This window comes from Dermacentor albipictus, chromosome 1 (genome assembly GCF_038994185.2).
Source record: "Dermacentor albipictus isolate Rhodes 1998 colony chromosome 1, USDA_Dalb.pri_finalv2, whole genome shotgun sequence".
Classification (NCBI taxonomy): domain Eukaryota; kingdom Metazoa; phylum Arthropoda; class Arachnida; order Ixodida; family Ixodidae; genus Dermacentor; species Dermacentor albipictus.
Window position 1 is genome coordinate 186982410 of NC_091821.1, and position 17955 is coordinate 187000364.

At 42.2% G+C, this 17955-nt stretch overlaps 1 protein-coding gene across 2 annotated transcripts in view; it reads left to right on the forward strand.

Annotated features, from left to right (window-relative positions):
- The first annotated feature begins 370 nt into the window (after positions 1-370).
- VhaAC39-1 (V-type proton ATPase subunit VhaAC39-1) overlaps positions 371-17955 on the forward strand; it is a 30778-nt gene continuing 13193 nt past the window's right edge. The window contains exons 1-6 of one of the 2 annotated variants that reach the window (XM_070530615.1): positions 371-549; positions 1349-1520; positions 6064-6242; positions 9151-9308; positions 17509-17685; positions 17784-17861. In XM_070530615.1, the coding sequence (XP_070386716.1) occupies positions 429-549; positions 1349-1520; positions 6064-6242; positions 9151-9308; positions 17509-17685; positions 17784-17861 (885 nt within the window). In that variant the 5' untranslated portion in view covers positions 371-428. Of the gene's footprint in view, positions 550-652; positions 805-1348; positions 1521-6063; positions 6243-9150; positions 9309-17508; positions 17686-17783; positions 17862-17955 lie in introns of those variants that run through there. The other variant, XM_070530614.1, reaches the window with a different exon arrangement.

Sequence of the window (17955 nt, forward strand, 5' to 3'; positions counted from 1 at the left end):
CAGCTAAATTTGAGCAGGACTAGTGCAGCGGTGAGCGCAAAACCTTTTTTCGAACCGGCGCAGCGCAATTTGCAGCATCCTGTAGCCCAGTAATTTCCCGCATACCTGTAATTCAGTTACTTAAATTCCTGCTTAAAAGAAAGAAAAAAAAACAAGGCTTCTGTTATTGATGGAGGGGACTTCCCGTTGATCAGCAGAACTCAAAGCCGGAGCAACAATGTTTACTTTTGAAACATAAGTGCTTATTTCGGGTGTTCGTGCCGTGCCGAATGCACTAAGCGGTCAAGTCCGATCAAGCCGCGAACAAAACCGAAAACGGAAGTTCTCTTTGCTGGTGCTGATAGCGCGAGAGGGCAGCAGTTGGCATCCGTTTTCTGCAATCAGCCTTCAACTGCGGTGAACAGTCATATGATCAATACGGTGTGAAAATGTCTCAGCTCCTGTTTAACATGAGCAACGGTTACCTCGAAGGTTTGGTTCGAGGCTTTAAAGGCGGAATTCTCAAGCAGAGCGATTACTTAAACCTCGTGCAATGCGAGACTCTCGAAGGTGAGAAAACCATGCTCCTGTGGTAGTCTGCACTTTGCGCTACACCCATCGCTGGTACCTTCTCCACCTTGATGTAGCGCATGTGCGTTAAAATTATACGAATACAGCAGTGCTACCGTTACTTTACTCTGGAAGTATTGCTGTCTTGTATTTTCTGCGCGAGCTTGCATTCATCAGCCATCTGCCGGTCTGAGCGGCGGCGTGATGTTTTTACTTCAGCAGGTGGTTGTTGATTTTTCGGCTGCTATGCTATTCGTGAGTAACGTTTTCCTCGTAAATATGATCACTTTAGCTGTGGTAAGTGCTTGAATTTGTCTGCCCTTTCAGAAATCTGCAAGTGATGAAGGATTTTATTATGCATTACGTTGAACAGTCCTCTTGGTTGGGCTCCTTTGCGTTTCATGCACTTTTGCCTGTCGCTTGTTTACCGCAGGTGCTGTATGTAAAGTGCAAAAAATGCATGAGGATTTTTTTTTATGCCTCCAAAGCATAAACACTTGCATTCTAAGTAATGCTGTAACTGCGGAGCTCACGTTCCGGCAACTCTTTTTCGTCATCCCGTGATGGAATGGCATCTATTACTCTTTTAAAATTACGGTGTCGTATGTATTTGCAGGTGCACGCTTGTTTCTAGAAACCTTCTTGCGTTAATTAAACATGCTTGAGCCCCTTTGCACTCTGGAGTGCGCCCAGTGCATTAAATGGCTTTGCAATGATAAGTTGCCCGTAGTGAAACGACATGTTGAAAATGAAAATTTCTTCGAGGTTTGTGCTGCTGCTTATTTTTTATTTTTTTCAGACTTGAAACTTCACCTCCAGAGCACAGATTATGGTAACTTCTTGGCAAATGAAGCAAGTCCACTCACTGTTTCGGTTATCGATGACAAGCTGCGTGAAAAACTTGTGGTGGAATTTCGGCACATGAGAAATCATGCTGTTGAACCACTGGCCACTTTCTTAGACTATATCACGTAAGTTTGTTCAAGTCAGTAAGCGCTTTTGAAGTAAGTTGCAAAGACCATACTAGTTTTTCAGCACATTACTTGAAACATCAATAATTGGAAACTAATTGTACACTTAAAATTGAACCGCTGGCTGAAGCAGTTACACCATGTTGTGATTGACAAAATATAGTCAGAACAAAAAGTATGCCAAACTGATGGAACCTTTGTGGTTCTTTTATGGCTTATTGTGGAGTTCAGTAGGCAGCTTTACAATTGGAGACATTTTTAAAGGTATTGCTGATTGCTGTACAGTTGGTTGCTGATTCATTTAAAAAGTGCTGTCCCTTCTTGATTGATTTAAACTAGGGTTTTGCAAACATAATTTTCAGATACAAATCGAATAGACTTTTCTATTTGATTCGTATTCAGTTTAATTCACTATTCAGATACAAATCGCATAGACATTTCCATTTGATTCGTATTCAGTTTGAGAATTCACTATTCAGAGTTGTTGAATATTTGTTTCATTTTGAATATAAGGGATAACACATCTTATTGGAGTCTGCATGAAGATGCAATTGTTGACTGTTCTGAATGTTTTTACTGAGGGAAGCCACAGTTGCTGTGCAGAAGCACCACTTGCTGAGCAAATGTACGAAGCAGCTAACTTATGCTGAATAATTTCAAGTCGTTCAATAAGTCTGCCTTGCCTTTAGACAGCATACAAATTTTTCTTCATTTAGGCAAAGCAATCTATTATTTAGATAATTTCTGCATGTTTGAATACTTTAAACATGGTAGTATTAGTTAACTCCTTCAACAAACATGGCATTCTAAGTCAGTGTGGTGATGTGGTGCTCCTGTGTTTCATTACTGTCACTGTGACTGCACCAGATAGATCACCTTTCAGTTCATGATTTACAAGGTCTTTGGCTGATTGTATGTTCATGGCATTGCTGTCATTGTGACTGTGCCAGACACAATTACTTTTCAGTTGTTTTCGATTTACAATCCCTTCAGTTGATTGTACACCTCTAAATAGCATCAGATACATCAAATAGTGTAAATAAGCTTCCTTTTTTTTTACGAGTTGGACTTCACACAACTTTGCTTATAAAAAAAGAAAATATTTTTTATTTGGTCTGGAAGAAGAGTGAAACTTTATTTCCAGAAAGGACTTCCTTGCCCTTAAAATGCGGTAACGCCACGTGGTTGGCCCCCTATTCCAAGGCACCACTGGCCCTAGCCATCCTTTCTGCCCTCTGGACCAGCCTGAGCTGTTCCCCGAGGGCAGAGCTGGATAGCAATGCCTCCCATCGTTGGGTTGAGACACCCAAACCCATTTCTGGGTTTGGGCGTCTGCTGTAATCAGCTTGGTAAGGGGGAATCCGAGCTTTGCCATCGAAGCTTTTGCTATGGACTGCCTGAAGGAGTTCTTTTGTGCCTGGGTACGAGTGTAGCAATCTCTCCAGGTTCTTTTGTCCTTCGCGTCTGGTTTTGAACCACCTCACCTTCATGTTATTCTCTTCTTGCTCTTCAGTGTGAGCCATGCATTGCCATGTGATGTGGTAGTGTGTCGATGTGCTCGCACACCACGGGCATATCTTTTTGTATGCTGTTGGGTAGTTTATGTGCAATTTACGGTGGTTTGTATATGTGTCTGTTTGGAGCCTGCGTAACGTCGCAGAGTCCATGGCTGAAAGGTTCCTGTGCGGTGCTGGGTACAGTCTTCTCAATTCCGTTTAGTGTTTCAAAATTGCCTTATAACTTGGATCGATGGGTGTCGGGCCCTCCACAATGTTGCCATGGGCAGTCTGGCAATTAGTGAAACCTCGAGTCACCTCTTCTGCATGGAGGTTCCCAGTAACACCCTCGTGTCCCGGGGCCCATGTTATTGTTTGGGTATACTTGACGTTGAGTTCTCTGCTGATTTCTGTAAGTATCCGGTGTGCTTTCGTGGCAATGTGTCCCCTCTGATAGCTCCTACATGCGGCCTGAGAATCTGTGATTATTGTCAGTGGAGCATTGCACTGTATGCCTTCTCTTATAGCTAACGCGATGGCTATCTCTTCGGCTTCTGTAATAGTTGCACGAAAAACCGATGCACTGGCCATGATTTTACCTTTACGGTTTACGACAGCTGCCACCATATTCTTTGCGTAGGCCCGATATGGTGAAGCATCCGTGAATCTTGCAGTGTCCAAGTGCTTTGTTGTTTTGTCTATGTGTTCTGCTCCAGCCTTTCTCCTTCCTGCATGTAATATTGGATCCGTGTTTTGTGGTATTGGTGATACCCCATACAAATCTCTGATCTGGCAGGGTAGCCCCTTGGTGTTTTGGTGTACTTGTACGCATTCTCCAAGGCTGACTCTTTGAAGAAGAGCTCTGCCGGTTGTTGTTTGCGCCAGTCGATTCCTTTGCGCTACGAGTTGGGCCTCAGCCAGCTCATGAAATGTATTTTGGAGGCCGAAGGCTAGAAGCTTCCCCATTGAAGTGTTGCGTGGCAGCCTCAGGGCTGGCTGTCCTATATGCCATCCTTATTATTTGATCAGCCTTTTCTTCTACCTCCTTATTCATGATACAGTAAGGTAGGGAATACATTAGTCTGCTAATGACCAGGCTTTTCACGAGTCTGGGGGTGTCTTGTTCCCCCATCGCCGTCCGATTATGAGCCATACGGGCTATCATCCGGTTAATCTGTGGCATTGTTTTTCTGATTGTGTTTAAAGTGTGCAGACATCTGACATTCGATTTCAGCCACATCCCCAACACTCTTTACTATTGACCTCTTGGGAATAATTTTCCCTTCCAGCCTGATCTCGAGTTTGAGTCTTGGGTCAGTTCTTTGTTCTTTGTTTTGAGTGAGGCAAATGAGTTCCGATTTCTCCGCTGAGCACTGGAGTCCTCTTTGTTGGGTATATTTTTCTATTGTATTGGCTGTCTGTTGAAGCTGCTCCTCCTCTTCCAAGTTGCCCTTGGTTATCCATATCGTTATATCATCCGTGTAAAGGTAATGACACATGTCAGGAATTTCTTGGACTTTTTTAGCAAGTCCAATCATGGTTATGTTGAAGAGTGTCGGCGAGATTACCGCACCCTGTGGCGTTCCTTTGTTGGGAGGATGAATGACTTGAGATTCATCATCTACTTTGATAACTGCTGTTCTCTGGTTGAGGAAGCTTTGGATGTACTTCGGATGTATGTCCTTTGACCGCAGCTGGTCTCTGCTAGTCCATCCATTATCCCTTTGTGACTTATGCTGTCAAAGGCCCTTTTTATGTCCACAGCCATGACAATGCGTTCTCCTGCCTTGGGGACGTTGGCTAATACTTCCTTTTTTAAAAGCAGAAGTATGTCCTTTGTTGAAAGATGTGATATGAAGCCAAACATGATGTCAGGCATTAAGTTGATTTTTTCAAGATGATGTTGGAGTCTAGTGTTTACTAATCTTTTGAACACCTTTCCTAGACATGATGTAAAGAGGTGTGGCTAAGATTTTCTGAAACCAGTTTCTTCCCTGGTTTTGGGATCATGATTATCGCAGCGCATTTCCATTGCAGTGGTATCGTTCCTTTGACCCGATGGTCATTCATAAAGTTCGTAAGGGCTGTTATGACTTCATAATTCATGTTTATAATCATGGCGGTTGATATTTGGTCCACCTCTGCCGCTGTGTTCAGTTTTGTACTGGCGATTGCTGCTCTAACTTCTGCCTCCTTGAAGAGTTCATCCATTCCTGGGTTTGGGTGTCTACTGTGATCAGCTTGGTGTGGGGGAATCGGAGCTTTGCCATCGAAGCTTTTGCTATGGACTGCCTGAAGGAGTTCTTTTGTGTCTGGGTACGAGTGTAGCAATCTCTCCAGGTTCTTTTGTCCTTCGCGTCTGGTTTTGAGTGGGTCAGTCCTTCCTTTGAGGATGTTCCACGTTTTTGTTGTCCCTAAGGTTCCATTTAGTGATTCGCAGAAGCGTTCCCAGTTGGCTGATGCAAGTTGATTAGTGTATTTGTCTGCTCGCTGCATTATTTCTTTGATTTTCATTTTGAGTTTGTGGTTGCATTTCTGTCTCTTCCATCTTTTGGTCAGGCTTCTTCTTGCATCCCACAGAGACAGTAGGTGAGGGTCCACTTCAGGTGTTTTGTTTGTCCTGGTGACGGTTTTGGTATGTTTCTGCTTTATATTTCGTAAGCATTTGCACCAACTATCTAAATCATTTGTCAGTGGTTTGTTGTTTAAGCGATTCTCTAAATGGCTGCTGGTCTGTTATTTTAGCTGTACCTATTTGTTTGTGGATTAGACCCGTGCGGATTGTAGTGCTTATAGTACAATGGTCACTTCCTAGATTTTCGAGGGTGTTGCACCACTTCACATTCGGACAATTTTTGCTTATTGTTTGGTCCAGGCCATTTGAACACCCCTACTACAAACCACACTCACTGATTGGCAGCCCACTTCACCCCAATTTTAACTATCCTGTAACTGCTGCTCATTGTGACACCACCTACCTCGATATCATGGCATTTTCATATGGTGTTGCCCTCTTGATTGCTAGAATAAAATTTTTTTCTGTGCAGGTACAGCTACATGATTGACAACATCATCCTGCTGATCACAGGGACCCTGCACCAACGGCCTATTGGAGAGCTGATCCCAAAGTGCCACCCCTTGGGCAGTTTTGATCAGATGGAGGCCATTCACATTGCCTCCACACCTGCTGAGCTCTACAATGCAGTGATTGTTGACACACCTCTTGGTATGGCTGCCTATTATTCGTAGCTCATCACTAAGTTTTCAAAACCAGATTAGGCAACTCTTACTTCACACGTAGAGCAAGAACAAACTAATCGGTCCTTGCTTAAACTAGTGTTCCTTTGTTTGGAGCAGTCCTTGAATACAAAACCAAAAAGTTATTGTTGTGATTCCTTCTATTTTAGTGTGACAGTCTTCATGTTTTGCATGGTCTTTTACCACCTACACAAAATTGGAGAAAAAATAAAAATTAATAAAAAGAAAGGTGAAGCTGAAGTATAGCAACTTTTCTCCTAATAGTCTTTAAAAAATTTTAAATAATAAGCATATTTCTCAAACATTAAAAGTCTTTGTATATGTTATGTTAAAAAGAAAGAAAAATGCTCATAGCAGGGAAGGTTTTCTTTTCCTCTTTTTTTAAATGTGGGGATTTGCATTGTGCATTGAAAAAAAAATTGTGTACTTTTTACGTTCCCTTCATACCAGTTCACTTGCTCAAGACTGAATCTTGATATCTGAACATGTCACCACATTCTGTGCTTATACATTTGGAAAGCAGGAATTTGATAAACCAAAGGAAGGCCTGCAGAAAGCCACTTTTAATGCATGAATTAAAAGCCATATGTGAAATGTAGCACCGTCTGTTCTTTTGTAAAGGTTCTTTTGTATTTTCTGTTTTTGTATGTTCTTTTGTGTTGCATGAACTAAAGGCCAACTACAATGAAATTTCACTTTGGCTAAATTAACTATAAATGAGTAGTGTATACGATTTGAGCAATCTTGGCAAAGCGGCAGGGTTGGTGGTAATGGTTTACTTTATTTGACAGCCTCTAAATAGCACCTGAGCAGACAACACTTGTATCTCATGGTTAGGGCATGTGACACAAATCCCAAACCGTGGGCTCCGAGATTTTCAGCTCGCCATGAGTGCGGCCTAAATTCATAGGTGCCACACTGCCTCTCAACACTCTGGGTTCAGTGCCGTATCCAGTGGGTGGTAATGGTGGCATTTTCGTTCACTTCTGGTATCAAAAACATCTATTTCTGCTAGCTTTTTATGACACATCAACTAGTATTTCTATCATAGAATTTTGAATGGAGGTTTCTCTATATCTACAATAGCTGAAACTAGGCTTTTTATGTAGTCAAGAGTTCCATTGCACTTGACGTTTGAGCTTCCAAATTCCGCCATGCCTGCACATTGTAGGATACTTCCTGGCCTGCAAAAGGCCTTCAGTCACCGTACTTGCATGTTAATATTTCTTTTTTATTCACTCTGCTTTAGTGCTCTTGTGATTGATGCATTTTTAGCAATGTAAGGAAAACTGTTGCTTAATGTCCTCTCACAGTTTTGGAAGACTAGAAACAGTGCACGAAGGACGAAGGACAGTGAAAACACAACACGGTATTGTTTTTACTGTCCTTTGTGCACTGTTTCTAGTCCCTAGAAAATGTGCCAACTTGCCTATCTCTCATTCTTCTGCAGTCCTCTCTCAGGCTGCACACTTGACATATGAATATTGCCTTTTTATGAATTAACATGCTCCTAAATCTTTTTGAATTGATGGCACACCTGTCATGGCCCAGTGAGTAGGGTGCCTAGCTCAGCTGCGGGAGGTGGATGGTTTCAACCCCACCGTCTAACACCCAGCAGTCTATAAGATTGGTGAAAGCAGCCCCCCCCCCCCAACCTGGAAGCCGGCTTTTTCATGGGTGAAAGAGCCGGCTTGGGAGAGGTTTAGCACAGACTGCTGAAGTGTGAAATCTAAGAACACAACTGTGCATGTTTGTTTTATGATTGCTGATGAGTGGCTTGGATACCTTTCTGATTGTTGTAGGACAGATCGGGACTGTCAGTGACAATTGTTCAGACAGCTTCTGTAGATGTTACCAACACAGAAATAGTGGCATTAGTGGGGTGCTGTTATAATAGGACACATCCACCATCTCATGTGTGATAATCAAAGAAAGAAAAGTAGATAAGTACAAAAATAACTGTCCAATAAACATCATCTGCCTATTTTATGTCCACCATAAGATGAAAGCACCTTCCAATGATCAACTACCTGTCTTACATCAAGAGTGATCAAAAGTGTTGCAAGTGCTGCCTAAGTGATGACAAAATATATGTGCAGGAAAAAGGATGCTTATTTTTGATCTCGCGTATACACTAAACAGAATGCAGGGCTGCAATATTGTATCGATGCTTTCTGCTCGATTCTGTGCGACTGTTGTCGTCATCTGTTCATGGCTGGCTGATCACATTGATAATGCAGGCAAAGTGTTGCTCTAACCACTGACAAATTGGAAACAGAAAGCAGACTTGGTGGATATAGACAGCCTCTCATCCTTTTCTTAAATTTGTCGTCCAGGTTTCAATAATTTGTGCAATTTACATGGTAAGTTTAACATTTAAGCTAAATAAATTTCATGGGGCCATAGTTCTCAGTGTAATAGACCTTGCACGAAATTGTGTTACTGAACGTTCCCACGCGTCTTGGTCAACAGAGCTTGGATGACTGTGCTTATGTTGAATATGCTGTTGAATCTGGTGGTTGAGCTAGCACTAAAGAAACCAAACTCTAGATTTTTTTTTTAAGCTGTAGGCCTTTACATTTTTTACATTTGTGGTACTGCCAATGATTACTAATATTTTTGGTTGAAACAAGAGTATTTCTAAAGAAAGTTCATAATATTTTGTAGTGTTTTAATTTTAATTCAGAGCACTGAATCCAGCAGTGTGCATTATGTGAAGCTCGAAATGCTTTTTTATATGCCACTAATTTTTTGTGAGAAATGCAGTATAGATAGAATAACCAAGTTTCCACCTTCTATTGCTTGTATTTACTATTTTACACGTGTGAATGAGATGCGTGTCTGACAGTGAACTTGTATTACTCTGTGCTCTGCAGCGCCTTTCTTCGTGGATTGCATTTCTGAACAAGATCTTGATGAAATGAACATTGAAATCATCCGCAACACCCTCTACAAGGCATACCTGGAAAACTTCTACAAGTTCTGTGAAAGTATTGGAGGCACTACTGCAGATGTCATGCTCGAAATCCTAGCTGTGAGCCATCTTTTGTCTTTCCTCTCTTCTGGTTGCCTCCAAAGAAAGTTATAAGCTATTTGTTTTAAGTGTTGCCTCTGTAAGTGTTTTAAATGTTAAAATTTTATTCTAGGAAAGGTGTGTAAAATGGATGAAGAGAAAGAAGACAGGACACTTGCTCTGTGTCTGCCTTCCTTTTCTAGTGAAGTCTTCTCAACCATTTTATGTGCATTTTCTTTTATGAATCGATAAAAGCTTACCCAGTAAACTCCTCTTCTCAAGTTCATGTAAAGTTCTGTTGCTTGCAGTGCTAATGTTTGATGCGGAATACTGGGCCTAGATAATTTAACGATTTTATTCTAATTCTTTTTCTTTTAGCACTTCATCAGTGGTCTGAGCAGATCTTCACCCAAGTTTTCACTGGGATAGGCTGGTTGTGAGCAATAAAAATTTTAAAGATACTTGTAAGAAAACAAGCTGCAAGAATAAGCTTCATTTATTACAGTAAAGTTTCAAGTTTCTATCAGTGGTTGTCATATTCTTTGCAGGTTTTTTCAGATCCAAATGCCTTTCTCTGTGTCTGTGTAAAGCTGTATTATATACCCATAACTGCATAGTGTATGATATTAGAAATCGTGTATGTCGCTTAAAATTTTTTTTCCAACTAATAAATGGTCACTGCAACATCGACACACCTCACATTATTACATATACAACAAGTTACGCTACCAGACAGCGACACTCACTAGCTGTAACTCCATTTACAACACGTGGCAACTGCTTCAAGTATTCATTTTTTCCTAGAACTATAGTAGATTAGAATAAGCTGGCCAATAAAACTGTAACACAGGACTCATTATCACTTTTCGAGACATATCTTTAATAAAAAACATTTTTTTGCGCTTACTGCGATTGTTAGTAATAGCACTGTTTGACTATATGATTGAAAAAAATCACTAAAATAACGTTGAAGCGCTTCTTTTTGTGCTTGTTTTTTTTTTTCACTTGTGTGAAGCGTTTGTGTGAAGAATTTTTTTAATGCAGTTCCCCATTTTTGTATTTATTTTGTTTTGTAAACCTACGTGTGTACCACACTGCTAAGATCTTGTTTAAGATCGCAGTATTTATAAAGAAATTAGGGTGGTTGCTTGGGCCAATTGGTAATTCATGATGAAAAATAACGTACAGTGCAAAGGACAAGGACAGTGAAAGGCGACATACACAGCGCTGACTTCCAACAATATTTTATTGCGTTGCCACATCGTGTGTATATATACAAGAAGAGGCATGCGCAGAAAACGTACGACAGTCACATGAGGTGTTCCAACAGCAAGTCATTGAACTAAGAACATGGTCACCTGAAAAAATATAAAAATTAAGCATTACAATTTCTATCTGTTTAGAAACGCGACTTCACCAGGGGTCAGCACGATTGAGGGCGCACTAACGCAAATACTGCCAAGTTTTCTGATGAAATCAGCTTCCACAATTTCCCGGGTGAGCTGTGAGCAGTGTCTCGCTAAAACTTGCGTATCTTCAAAGAATGGCACACAGCCGCAGTCCCGGCAATGGATGCCCAAGTGGCCTTGTACAGTGCTGCGGACGTTGTTACAATGCTCTCTTAGTCGATCGTTTAAGCACCTGCCCGTCTGTCCTACATAATTACTGCCGCAAGACAGGGGAATTTGGTAGACTACATTAGTTGTGCACGTCACAAACCGTTTTCTGTGCCCGACAGAACAACAACTCTGACGCGATTTTGGCGCGTTTACACGCTTACAGAGCCTTGCCAATTTTTCCGGGGCTGAGAAAACGACTGCGATTCCTGCACGCTGCCCAATTTTCTTTAGCCTATGGGATACATCATGCACATATGGCAGCACTGCAAACCTGCGTATTTCAGCCCGCTGGTTCCCTGATTGAGCAGGATCATCACGTTTTGTGCGCCTCAGAAGCTGTTCAGCTATGGCTGAAATTAAGGCCAAAGGGTAACCAGCCCAAGAAAGGCGATCAACCTGAGCAGCAAGACTATGTTGCATCTGGTGTGGGCACGATTTATTGAGGCTGTTAACGAGACATAACTTTATAATACCGCGTTTAAAGAGTTTTGAGTGTGCGGAGTTAAAGGGCAAGAGTGGCTTCTTACTTCTCGGTTCAAAGCACCAACACACATGTTTGTTAGCAAGGCTCAGCCTGAGATCTAGAAAGCGCAAGGAAAGATTGATGGGGACCTCATGCGTAAGTTCTAGAGGCTCCAGGTCTTTCTTAAAGATTTCCAAGACTTTAGAAACAGCAGGCTCAAAATTGGGATTAGTGCAATCAATAAATATCGGGTAGTCGTCCACAAACCTGCACACCTTGACAACAGGGGACGCGGCTAGGTGACCATGAATATTGCGATCATGATGAGCTAGGTAAATATCACTTAGTACGGGCGCAAGACATGATCCTATACAAACACCATTCCTTTGTATGTAATTTTGTTCATTCCATGAGATGTAAGTTGATTTCAAGTAGAAGGTGAGCAATTCAAGAAAGCCGCTAACAGAAACACCTGCAGCATTCTGAAAGCCAACTGATCCAAAGTCATCAATGCATTTTTCAACAACCAGAAGCAACTTGTCATGAGTGAGCACTGTACAAGGCCACTTGGGCATTCATTGCCGGGACTGCATTGATGAATGCATTGAAAAATGCATTGATGACTTTGGATCAGTTGGCTTTCAGAATGCTGCAGGTGTTTCTGTTAGCGGCTTTCTTGAATTGCTCACCTTCTACTTGAAATCAACTTACATCTCATGGAATGAACAAAATTATATACAAAGGAATGGTGTTTGTATAGGATCATGTCTTGCGCCCGTACTAAGTGATATTTACCTAGCTCATCATGATCGCAATATTCATGGTCACCTAGCCGCGTCCCCTGTTGTCAAGGTGTGCAGGTTTGTGGACGACTACCTGATATTTATTGATTGCACTAATCCCGATTTTGAGCCTGCTGTTTCTAAAGTCTTGGAAATCTTTAAGAAAGACCTGGAGCCTCTAGAACTTACGCATGAGGTCCCCATCAATCTTTCCTTGCGCTTTCTAGATCTCAGGCTGAGCCTTGCGAACAAACATGTGTGCTGGTGCTTTGAACCGAGAAGTAAGAAGCCACTCTTGCCCTTTAACTCCGCACACTCAAAACTCGTTAAACGCGGTATTATAAAGTTATCTCGTTAACAGCCTCAATAAATCGTGCCCACACCAGATGCAACATAGTCTTGCTGCTCAGGTTGATCGCCTTTCTTGGGCTGGTTACCCTTTGGCCTTAATTTCAGCCATAGCTGAACAGCTTCTGAGGCGCACAAAACGTGATGATCCTGCTCAATCAGGGAACCAGCGGGCTGAAATACGCAGGTTTGCAGTGCTGCCATATGTGCATGATGTATCCCATATGCTAAAGAAAATTGGGCAGCGTGCAGGAATCGCAGTCGTTTTCTCAGCCCCGGAAAAATTGGCAAGGCTCTGTAAGCGTGTAAACGCGCCAAAATCGCGTCAGAGTTGTTGTTCTGTCGGGCACAGAAAACGGTTTGTGACGTGCACAACTAATGTAGTCTACCAAATTCCCCTGTCTTGCGGCAGTAATTATGTAGGACAGACGGGCAGGTGCTTAAACGATCGACTAAGAGAGCATTGTAACAACGTCCGCAGCACTGTACAAGGCCACTTGGGCATCCATTGCCGGGACTGCGGCTGTGTGCCATTCTTTGAAGATACGCAAGTTTTAGCGAGACATTGCTCACAGCTCACCCGGGAAATTGTGGAAGCTGATTTCATCAGAAAACTTGGCAGTATTTGCGTTAGTGCGCCCTCAATCGCGCTGACCCCTGGTGAAGTCGCATTTCTAAACAGATAAAAATTGTAATGCTTAATTTTTATATTTTTTCAGGTGACCATGTTCTTAGTTCAATGACTTGCTGTTGGAACACGTCATGTGACTGTCGTACATTTCCTGCGCATGCCTCTTCTTGTATATATACACACGATGTGGCAACGCAATAAAATATTGTTGGAAGTCAGCGCTGTGTATATCGCCTTTCGCTGTCCTTGTCCTTTGTGCTGTACGTTTTTTTTTTATTATAAATAAATGAAACATATGGTACACAAGAATTTCCTCTCATAAAATTGCAATCATGCATCTTTTATTGCAATAGCAATTATATGGACACTCCAAGCAAATTTACACCATCGGCATTGCTGTAATGTTCTGTATAAAGTCCAAGTGCAATAACATTGCGGCCGCATACTGCATACTATAGGTGTGAGCGAAAGCTTGCGATGGTGAACCAAGAAGGATGGTGGCTTGATGTGGCAGTGGCTTCTCATGCTCGCAAGGGAAGAACATGGAATAAGTGGGCTCCATCTTCTCATGCATGCAGGGTGGGGGTGGGGGGGGGGGGGGGGGAGCTGCGAAATGTGCACGCGCTAGGAGGGGGCAGGTTAGTTTGCAGCCCCTCTTCCATTACAGCTGCGGCAGCTGCATGTATCTATCTTCGAGGCAACCTGCGTTGGGCTCAAAGGCTAGCCGACCTGAGATAGCTGATAGCTTGGTGTGCACTGTGTTCTCACACGCCTTGTTTGTATTGAAGCGAGAGGTAGTACGAAGGGGAATTTGCTCGCCTCGCTGCTGCTCTTCATCATGTTAGCATTCCTACAGTAAGTGACCATGGTCATCAAATGAGATGTGTTCCTGTTTTCCTCTCTGTGCGTGATGTGCTTGTTAATTTTGTTAGTAAGTGAATGTTTAAAACAGTTTATGCAGCTGAGAAAACAGCTTACTTCGAAAAGCTAATAATTTGCTATTGCAATCAATGCTTTGCCTGTTGGGCAAAACTGAGGTTTTTTTGGGCATTTATGGTATAAATAAAGCGTTGGTTACCTTTTTCACAAGAAAACAAATATTCATGCACTAAGGGGTTGATTATGAATGAGGCTTAAATGTGCAATAAAATTTGCTTTCTTAATAAAGGAAAAAGGAACAGGAAGTGGGAGGAAAAAAACGCCAACTTGCATTTTAATGTAATGTGTAATAAATAATGAATGCAGTCATTCTTAAGACATAAAGTTCTACTGCATCTTTTCTCATTAATTGCATGCATAGTTTTCCGTCTTCACAAGAGCAGTAAAATGCTACTCCAAACCTCCATTTTTCTTGCTCAGAATTGATTTTTTTTTCGCTCCAGAAGCATATACTTCGGCTCCAAACTGTTTTTGCATGCCCCAAAAGCTGCTGCAAAGGCCCAAGCTATGCTTCCATCGCTCCCAACTCTAACATTTTCTCACCATCTGGTAGCAGACAGCAGAAACAAGAAAAATACAATGTTTGTATTGTCTCCCAGACAAAAAATAACATGCAATAACATGGTAACATGCAAATAACATGCTTCACACACATTTGTGTGCAACATAAATGTGTATGTTTGAATCAGCACATATATAGGTGCGATGGGGCCTATGCAGATGTTAAACTTGAAGCATATATTGTCACATGTACTTATTTATCTTTCCCAGTGACTGCCTTTCACTAGTTAACAAATATAAGTTATCGCCTAGCACATGGTGCACCTTTCTGTAACAAACGTTTCTCGAATGTTATCGCTGGTTTTATCTGTTGCCGATGTTCTTTCCAAGCCTTGTGTAATCAGAGGCGCTATATATAATGTATGATGCTATAATGTATAATCCAAACTTTTCTATTCCAATTTTGCAATCAGTCCTCCACGAATGGTCAAAAACTTCTCGGGCCACCCCCACCTCGCCTGTCTGTTGTGCAATGTCACGCAAACCACAATAGCTCCCCATTTGACCTGACGTGTACACACTGATTATGCATGAATAGACCGAACAAAAGAAAAATAGTTATTTCTGATTTGATGCTTTTTTGTTATCAGTAGCCCTCTGCTATTGGTCGAAAGTTTTTGGGCTGCGCCCACTTCGCATGTCTGTCACGCGACGTCACAAAACCACGACAACTTACTGCGTCAAAGTGACGTGTACGTGTTACAGATGCATTAATATGCCGAACAAAACTGCATTTTTTTCTGAATAGCCGGAGACTGCCCCATTCCAAAAGGAATAGAAGATGGCTGCCTGCCGATCGCTCAGGCGCTGGCGACTCAGAGCTGTCGGGGATATAACACGACAGCGTTAAGGGCCCCGTGTCGCAGAAAATCTGGCATACGGCGTCCCGCATCCAGCATCACCCATCTTTTCACAAGATATCATTCTGAACCACGTATACCTAATTACTCTTCTGTCACCAAAGTTGCTCATGCCTTGTCTTTCATTCTGTACAAAGTTATTCCTCAGAATTTTGAGAATGACAGCCCACAAACAAATGTCATGAAAAAAAAAAAGACGCCAAGAGTGCTTACCTTTTATGCAAGATCTTCTCAGACTGAAATATTAAAAGTGCGAAACAATAACAGGAGATCAGCCCACGCAGGAAGCTTCGTTTCTACCAGGAAGCTTGCCTTCGTGCATAGAATTCACAGCCAACATTTCCCGGTAAACATTACAGTTACATAAGCTACAGTTGCCGGGAAACATGAAAAGCAGTTGGGGATCTTTTACTGCTGTCGCGTTCCACTCTAAAGGCGAAGCTTAAGTGTCCTCCAAATTTTTGGCCTGTCATCATGCATGCATCACTCGTTTGTGTCGCAGTATCTGGGATAGGTCAATTGTGGGTGGGGAGTTCAAAAGAAATTGCTGACTGCAGAGCGACTTACAGCACCATTGAGACGAATGCTTGTGTTCCCGAAGTCTTCACATACAACAGCTTAAATCAAAGATACTGCTAAGCGGAACAGTTCAAACGAATTGTTGTGCTCTTCGCTTCTTCAAAGCGTTGGCACTCTTTTATAACGTCTAATGTCCATGGTCGAGCAGTCCTTGTATACAAGTAAATGAAGACATCAACAGCGAGGCCTTTAAGAATGTGGCTGGCTTTGTCAGCTTTGGGCATCTCGTCGTCGACCAGCCGAGAGAGTGCTAGTACATCTTGAATGTGCTCAGCATAAAGTTCAGTAGATGTTTGAGCCCAGCACAAAAGTTCTCTCTTGGTGGCTCGCTGGCATCCGACTGGCTTCCCAAAGAGTCTCTGCAGCTTTTGCTTGCAGGTGTCCTAACTGGTCGATTCCTCCTTGTATTTGGAACTAAACACTGGCCATTCCCTTGAAGTAATAGATGATGTTAAGCAGGATGATAGTTGGGTTCCAGCAGTTGTTCTTGCTGGCTTGCTCGCATTCGCTTAGCCAGTCTTCAACATCCATGGTATGAGTGCCAGAGAGGGTGCCAGGGTCTTGGAGTTGTGTTAAGACAATCGGTGTTGTGGTAGCCAAAGCCGAAACAGCGAGCCTCTCAGTTGACATGGTTGAATGGGCCTACAAGATGTCAGCTGCAAAGTTCTGTGATGCGCTTGTGATGTACCCCACACTCCACCAAGATGTTATAGGAAGATCTGCAGAAAAGGGGGTTTGTTTACACTATTTACAAGGAGGCTAAAAGTGGGGCCACAACAATAAAGATGGCAGACGATGGACACCACTTTGTCCTCTTTTTGTCTGCTATACACTTCAGCATCTTCTACATCCACAGGACAACTGGCTCATAACAATACCTTTACATCGGTGGCACAAAGCGAAGCCCTGCGCAAGGCGTGATAGCACCTTATTGCGCTTGGGCTCTATACAGAACATGATGATGCTCCGCTTCGGTGGTGGCGCACGATTTGAGAGGTGCATTCGCAAGCAGCCGCTTGTAATTCAACCATTTACGTATGCGGCAGTTTCCATTTGTCTTGGTATTCCTTCGTGGCTACATAGAAATATCTTTATATTGAAATCGTGTATATACACACTTCATTATATTGAGATTCCAAATACCTTTTGTTCAATAGATAAGAAGTTATAGAAAGTTAAATACTTCCTTATATTAAGAATTTCATTATAGTGAAGTTTGTTATATCGAGGTTTAACTGTAGTACCTCTGAAAGGTCTTGTTGGTTACATAGTTGAGGTGTTCAGTTAAACGTAGTAGTAAAGTGCTCAAATGCAGGAGTGAATTCCTTTCAAATTGCAGCCTAGTAAAAAAAAAAAGTGTTCATATACCTGACCTTTCATTGGTTCGTGGAACGCTTTTTGCAATACTTTTTCGTTTGCTGTTTGCCTACCCCCTACAGTTTGAGGCAGACCGTCGGGCATTTATTATCACCATCAACTCATTTGGCACTGAACTAACAAAAGAAGACAGAGCAAAGCTCTTTCCCAAATGTGGTCACCTCTACCCTGATGGACTGAATGCCCTTGCTAAAGCAGATGACTACGACCAAGTACGGAGCATCGCGGAATTCTATGCAGTAAGACCTTTCTTCTATGGGTTTTTTCATCTGATCATAGCATTTCACAAGAACTTGCATTTGTAACCTATTTCTTACACTGTATTGTTTCCTTGTAGCAATACAGTGTGCTTTTTGGTGGAGCGGGAAACAATCCTGATGAAAGGACACTTGAGGACAAGTTCTTTGAGCATGAGGTATGCCCGAGTTAAGCATGACTTTCGTGACTATTGCAAAGGAGCCCGTGATAGTCTGTTGAACACCATGAAAAGCCTGTGTTAAAGAATGTCT